General features: G+C 42.9%; 1 protein-coding gene across 1 annotated transcript; it reads right to left on the bottom strand.

The window, feature by feature from the left end:
- Nucleotides 1-1,787: 1,787 nt before the first annotated feature.
- On the bottom strand, nt 1,788-7,281 carry LOC138760854 (platelet-activating factor receptor-like). The gene has a single exon (XM_069932062.1). The coding sequence runs from the start codon at nt 6,969-6,971 to the stop codon at nt 5,781-5,783; it is 1,191 nt and encodes a 396-aa protein (XP_069788163.1). The 5' UTR covers nt 6,972-7,281; the 3' UTR covers nt 1,788-5,780.
- Between the last annotated feature and the right edge of the window lie 765 nt (nt 7,282-8,046).

Genomic DNA, 8,046 nt, shown 5'->3' on the forward strand with positions numbered 1-8,046 from the left:
AATGTATTAGAAGTGGCCCACCCTGCAGCGAGAGCCGATGCTGTTTTTTGGTAATGTCACCCCCACCATCCTCCCCCTTCATTGCACATCCTTCCCCATTGTAACACGAGAAATTGTAACACGAGAAGTCTGTCGATGTCATCAGCCGGCAAGCCAGTTGGAAGGCTCCCCGTACAACCAGTCACTTCTCCCACCTGTCGAGCGGTGCGGCGGATGGGCGAGCGCCTGTGATTTCCTGTCGGCGCGAAGGGCATGGCAGGCTGCGCACGGCCCCCGGGCAGTGCGAGCCCCACGCGACTGGCACCGGACAGCCCTTTCACAGCGTGAGCGCACTATTCCCGGTCGCCACGGCCTTCAGCGCTTACACCCGCGCGGACCCCAGGGACGGCTGGTTCGGCCCTGCACGTGAAGAGTGAGATGGTGGCTGTCCGCAAAGGCTGATAGGCAGCGCGCTGGGCCTGAGTGGGTGGGTAAGCAGGGGTGAGCAGAGGGTGTAGGTGAGGAGTAATGGGCAGGAGAAGTTATGGTGGTGCGAGGGGCAGTTAGAGGGAGGGATGAGTAGAAGGAGGGGTGGATAGGGAAGAGGTAAAAGGGGAGGGGCAGGGCGAGTAGGGGAGGGGTGACTAGAGGGTGAGAGACGGGTAGAGGGAGGAACAGGTTGAGGGGAGAGGCTGTAGAGGGGCGTGTATAGGATGGGGTGGGTAGAGGCAGAGCGAGTGGAGTGAGGGGTGAGTAGAGGTTGGGTAAAGGACTGGTCAGGTAGAGGGATGGTGGGTCAAGGGTGAATAGAGGCCTAGAGCCTGAGGAGTGAGCAGGAAACGCTGAGTCCTGATGCAGGAAACGCTGAGTCCTGATGCAGGCCAAAATGGACACATCCTGTGAATGCTGACTACATCTCCACAGGGACCAAATATGTTTCCCTCAGGTCAAGCAAAGGGTGAACTTGAGCTACCTACTCCTGACCTGTAACATTATCCTCCTAAAGTTATATCCTAAAGTTTAACATTACATATGTTGAAAGAAGAGAAAACATGCAGATGTTGTTGAAAATTTTCAATAAATATTTAGTTCGGCCCTCGACTTAGTCCAAGTTTTTAATTTTGGCTCTCCGTGAATTTGAGTTTGACACCCCTGCCTTATGGGATGGTGACCTCAGTGGCAGACCAGCCAAGGGGTCTACAGCTAAGGAACACACAAACGGAAAGCTGTTGGTGACAAAAGTCAAGGCACGGATGAAAGAAAATAGAGGGTTATGGATAGGGATGGGTTTAGTACTTTTATTTTAAGGAATATATGGGTTGGCACATCATCGAGGGCCAAAGGGTCTGTACTGTGCTGTAGTGCTCTGTTTTATGTTCTATGAACCCATATGAGTGACAGACTGCTGTTGATTTATAGTTAAAGGACTAACACCAGGCTGAGGACTACTGGAAACTGGCTCGAGACTAGCTGAAGTGGTACTAGGTATCAGACGCGGGATATAAAAGGATGGGAAAGTCTGAGGGGCATTGGGCACTGAAGGCTTCCTGATCATGTCAAAGGTTTGGATCTAGATCTCATGTTGCTGATGGAAGTTTCTGTGGGTTCAGGGGCTATGGGAGCGCTGGAGGCGAATCAATGGATACTCAGTGATTCTGTCTTGCTTCTCTTTCTCTGATTGAAAGAGGGAACCAAGCTGATGGTGAATCTTTGTCTGTCTTATGGTAGACTAAATGCAATTTCTTGTCATATTACATCTGTTTTATTACATGACCATAAAAAAATCTTGAAAACATTTTAATACATTTATTGCATTTTATTAATATCAAGAATATTTGGAAAATGAACTTTGAATTTCTCTCAATCGTAGTTGAATAATCCTGGCCGACAATTTATGACTTGTCAAAGTTTCTTAACATACATAAACTCTGGAAAAATTCCATACTTGCAAGCTGAAAGCACTATATTTGTTGCCTTCACATAATGAAGACACCATCTAAACCTCAGAATATAATACTGATAATAATTAGAACTAACTTAAAAGCAGTGCAACATTAAACAGGCCATGGGCTTGTGAAGAAGTCATCTGCAAATCTTTACAATTTTGTGAAAAATACAATTTATTCCAATTTGTTTACTTATAGTTGGTGACATTATGTTCCATACCTGTGAATGTACACTAAAAAAAGTAAGTAAACAGATGAATCCTAACTCTAATCCTAACATAAGTATTAGTTACAATGCTTTTACTTATTACAATAATTATTTCCTCATTGATATGACCAGTTCAAATGATTATTTACAACAAATAAAAGGAATGGAGACTGATGGCCCTCCTTAAATGTCTGCATGCCACTTGGAGTTGCTTTACAAAAAGACAACAATTAAATAAATCCTTACATTTTTCACATCTACATTTTTTCTGTGTAGATCATAAAATGCCAGCCAAACTATAGTTTAAACTATGGCTTAAACTGACTGTCTCAAATAAATTTGAAGAAGTAATATTCTTGCTGATGTTTGTGTAATCTTCAATTAACACCAGCTTCCAGGTTAACTATTGATGTTTTAAGGTCCTGCAACATTAGATGGCTGTATTTATGTTTAAAAACTTCCATAAGAAAATATAGTGAGAGTATGGAAGGTTATGGGCCGTGTACAGGTCAATGGGACTAGGCAGGAGAAGGTGTTAGGCATGGACTAGAAAGGCCAAACTGGCCTGTTTCTGTGCTGTAATTGTTATATGGTTATAAAAATGTTAAATATCATTTATGTGCAGATTTTGCAACAGGATTTATCCAGAGATTAGGGAAGAAATGTCTGTAAGATGTGATTCCATTGAATAATTATATCATACTATTTTTAGAGCAACTTTACTATGTATAAATTCAATGCCTAAATCAGTGATACATGGTACATAGAGCTCTGGTTTGATATAACTGAGTGACTATCCAGGGCATTTCAGAGGGCATTTGAGAATCAGATCAATGTAAGCAGAAGAGGCCATTTGGCCCTATGTGCCTGCTCCACCATAAAGGTCTGACCTTCTGCCTCAAATATGTTTGGTGTTTAGATTCTAAATTGTCTCCAACGAACCATGATCTTTTATTTTAATAAAATAGTTTTTTCTTTGCTACATTCAGGTGCACAAAATTTATGAAAGGCTCAAAAGAAGGTGGATGGAGAAAAATATTTCCCCTTGGGAAGAGTATCTATTGCCCAATGTCATAGATTAAAGTAAGAGATATGCAATTTGGAGAGGATTTGAATTATTTCATCAAGAAGATTATTAAAATCCAGAATACACTGACCAAGGGAATGAACATGAAGAAAAAGGAGCAAGACTAGGTCATTCAGCCCTTCAAGTCTCCCAATGCAATTATGGCCAATCTGAGGCGAGACTTATCTCCTCTTTTATAACTATTTTCACATCATTGCAAGCTTTTAAACCTTATTCTCTGTCTCCTTTGCTAGATCATTCAAATAATAGTAAATAATTGAGGGTGAAGAACTGATCCTTGGGAACTCTATCAGTTACCTCTTTCCAACCTGAAAAGGCTTGTTTATTCCAACACTATTTTCTAAACAATAACCCAGGGTCAGCCAAACCTTTTTGGTTAGGGGCCACATACAGAACTCACGGGCAAAACAATATTAAGGCCATCAGTTTTCAACCAGTTAAACTGCAAGAAAAAGGCATTGTTATCCATTTATTTAGTTTTGCAGCAACATCTAATATTGAAACTATGAAGTGCAATGTACATACAGTGCAATTTATTATTAAAGACATTGTTCTAACGGGGCACTTAAAAATAGTCAATGGGCCATAGCTGGCCTGCAGGCTGTAGTTTGGCTTTCCCTGCAATAACCAGTCTTCAATCCAAACTAACACACTTCCTCCAATACCGCAAACTCTAGTGCACAGGTTTTTTTTATTGTCAATTGTCATTTGAAAATTCCAATATACTACATCTACATGTTTCCCTCTATCTTGTTAGTCAACCTCAGAGAACTCCAGTACATTTGTCAAACATTATTTATTTTTTCATCAAACAATGCTGACTTGGACAAGCTATTTCTTCCATGATTATCAATGGTTACCCATTTTTCTTTTCTTTCTCTTTTTGCAGTTTGCAGTTGCATTTGCAGTTTGCAATCCCCTGGTATCTTTCCAGAACTCAGAGAGTGATTGTTATTCGACAATGCAGTTCTGAAACTCAGCCATCAAATATTGAAAAAAATAATTTAGGAATACAGCATGTATTCATGCTGTAGTTCATACAGCAGTTCACAAGGTTGCGCTGCCAAATATGACCAATTAACCTATTAACCCCTTACATCTTTGGAGTGTTCGCAATGTCCTCAAGTATAAAGACCAATATAGAACATCGATTTATTTGCTATTTCCTGGAGTTGTATAATTAATTCCCTAATTTATCCTTAATAAATCAAAGTTTTGAGTACAGGAGTTGGGATGTTATGTTGAAGTTGTATAAGACAGTGGTGAGGCCAACATTTTGTCACCTACCCATAGGAAAGATATCAATTAATTGAAAGAGTAGTGAAAAGATTTACAAGGATGTTGCCAGGACTTGAGGAACTGAGGAGCTGATTTATAGGGAAAGATTGAATGGGTTAAGACTTTATTCCTTGAAGTTTTGGAGAATGAAGGGAGATTTAATAGAGGTTTACAAAATCATGAGGGGTATACATAGGGAAAATGGAACCAGGCTTTTTGTTTACTGAGGCTGGGTGAGACAAGAATGAGAGGACATGCGTTAAAGGTTGAAATATTTAAGGGGAACATTAGTGGGAATTTTCACTCAAAGGATGGCAAGAGTGCGGAACGAGCTACCAGCAGAGGTGATGGATGCACATTCAATTTCATCATTTAAGATTTAATAGGTACAAGGATAGGAGGGATATGGAGGGCTATGATCTGGATGCAAGTTGATGAGATGAGGCAGAAAAATAGTTTGGCGTGGACTAGATATGATGAATGGTGCGTTTCTGTGCTGTAGTGTTCTGTGGTTCTATCTCTTTGTAATAGCTACCTGGTAGGTTATGAGGCAGACACACACATAAGAAATGTTTATGATGTAAAATTACATTTATTTTGGATCGGCATGTATATATGTTGTTTGTGTGTCAGGGTACTGTGTGTCTGTGTGTGAGCACTTTGCTCTGGGGATGCACCGTTTCGACACGTTGTACATGTACATGTATAATGAGATGACAATAAACTTGAAAGATATTGCTGAGCACTGTGGAATTCGATTAAAGTGGGGAGGAGAGAGTGTTTCTGTGCTGCATAACTCCACACATTTCCCTACAACCTTCTCTTGAATGTTCATTAACACAATTCCCTACAAATTCCCCTGTCACCCATTCTCACAGGTAATTAACCTATTAAGCAGCACTTCTTTTGGATGTGGGAGGGAAATAGAGTTTGGGGAAAACACTTGATGAATCTTTCCCTGTTATTAATGGAATAGTTGTCCTGTTGCATCATTGAGGACTGTTTTTGAGCAAAGAAGTAGTTTGTTTGTAAATAACCCCCCAAAATATACCAGCAGTTATTTGAAAGGCAATATAATGCACTTAGAATATACAATCAACAAATTTGCTTTGTTTCTCAATTTACAGATACAGCAGGCGGTTCAGCTCAATACACAAATTAACCGACAAACCTCTTACGTTGGAGGGTGGGAGGAAACCCACGCGGACAAGGGGAGAACGTACAAACACCTGATAGACAGTGGCGGATTGGAACCCAGGTCATCAGCGCTCTGCATGAATCGCTACTTCACTCCGATAATGTGCTGAATGGTTTGAGATTTGGAGCTGCTCTTCAGTGTACAGTTACCCATGTAGTAGCGTGTCAGGTCTCTCAGATGCTGCTTGAAATCTTTGGTCAAGAAACAGTAAACAATAGGATCCAGAGCACAGTTGATCGTCATCAGGCCCAGAGTGACTTGATGAGCATCGTTGAAGGCCTTCCTCAAAACGCAGTCGCTGGACTCCCAGACATCGAGAACTAACATCACCCAGGGAAGCTGAATCAGATGGTAAGGTAGGAAGCAAACCAGATAGACGACCAGAACCCTCAGCACCATGCGGAAAGCCCGTTTCTTCAACTTGCTTTGGTGCAATCCCAACACGGTGCGGTCAACCGACAACCGACGAAGAATGAGGACGGAATTGGCAATGACAGCACCCAGGGTCAAAACGAAACCCAGCAACATAAGCGAGTGGATCACCAATAATTGCGTTTTTACGTCACGGTCGAAGTAATTTTCAAAACACCTTTTGCTGTTGTTTATTTCAATTATGTGGCTTTTGTTATTGACTAAAACCTTCAAAGAAGGACTGACAGTTCCTATCCAGATGATGACAGTGATCACGCCACCTCGTTGGATCTGTTTGGACTGAGCGACTTTCACCGGCCGCGACACAGCCAGGTAACGGGTGAAGCTGATGAGGGAGAGGAAGAAGAGCGTGTTGTAGGTGTTGATGAAGAACAGAGAGCCGCAGAAACTGCACAAGAAGTCGGAGAACCTCCAGTGGCCGCCGTGGGAGTAGTAATCGATCCAGAAGGGAAGAAATACAATGAAGAGGAGGTCTGCCAGCGCAAGGCTGATCATGTAGATCTTGACTTCAGTCAGTCGTTTCTTGGCTTTGTTATGAACGAAATAATAAAACGCCGCGAGGTTCCCCGGAAGTCCCACAATGAACAGAATGCTGTAGATGACCACGAAGAAAGGGTTCCGAAATTCAGACACCTCGAAGTTCGTGCAGTTCATGTCGACCGCAGGTCCCTCGACGCAAACCACACAAATCTTCACGATGAAGTTCGGGCGAAGAGGTGCCGCTTTTTCGCTCCGTGCAGCAGCAGCGAACGGAGAGCAGGTTTTCGCACCTTCCTCTTCCAGCTGCTCTCGGAAGGAAGCCTCCGTTTCTTGGGGAGGAACTGACGCTGAACGTTTCGACATCTAATAACCGAATAGTTCAAATGACTTCGGAGTATGAGGAACCGCAAGCTCACGGTGGGCGTTTTCCGCTCTGCTTCTGGTCCCTGGGGTTAGTGCGGAAGGAAGTCGCAGCTCTCATTCAAAAGTGGAAACCAGACCTCAGGTCGAAGTCGTCGGCATTCCCAGGCATGGCAAGAACAGCGTCCACCCGTCTCGACGGACCGGCGTCTCCTTTCTATTGGGGTTATTCTTTCTTGAGCCAGTCCCTCGCGATGGAGGAAGGGTTGCTTCGACATCACACCCAATCGTTCTGAGGCATCCAATGGAACTCCAGACTTGAACACAGGAGGTGATCGACAAGTGGGTGGTTTAGGAGAAAGAGTGAACCATTTCGCCTCACGCCTGTTCTGCGAGACAGGAGCTGATTTATCGCAGTGTCCCTTTCCTGCACTCAACTCAACCTCTAAATTATTTTAATATGCAAAATCCCAACTAATCCTTGCCTTGGATCGACTGAACCCCCACCGCTGGAGAATTCCAAAAAGACCAACTCATGTGCCTGGGGCACATAAATCCATACAAAATTCTTTCAGAACTTGGCATCCTCCAATTCCCTCACATCCATGCACCTATCCAATTTCTCCTAAATGACAAAATTGACCTTACATTCCGGAAGGTCATTCCACTCAGCCACCGCTCTCTGAATGATGAAGTTCCCTCTCATGTTCATGATACAACAATAGAAAATGACAGTGCTATGGTAGAAAGATTCTGCCTATCTCTGCTTTATAGAGATGAGTGCTCGTCTTGCTGTTTCTCCAAGGTGATCAGTGCTATTTCTCTATTTTGATAAAGGTAAAGGTTCCATTATTGTCATGGAATACTAAATTTAGGATGTAAGGGTATGGCAGATAGACAGTGGTCACTTTGTCCAGCGCCCCTCACAGCACCTGGTGTTCATAGGCGATCTCCCCTCCAAGTACTGACCAGGCCTGTGCCTGCTTAGCTTCTGAGATCAGACAATCTCATGTCTATTCAGGTAATTAGGCTTTCAGTCAAATGCAATGGATGCACACTGTCTGAGGCAGCTACATTT

The sequence above is a fragment of the Narcine bancroftii genome, chromosome 4 (genome assembly GCF_036971445.1).
Source record: "Narcine bancroftii isolate sNarBan1 chromosome 4, sNarBan1.hap1, whole genome shotgun sequence".
NCBI classification, from domain to species: Eukaryota; Metazoa; Chordata; class Chondrichthyes; order Torpediniformes; family Narcinidae; genus Narcine; species Narcine bancroftii.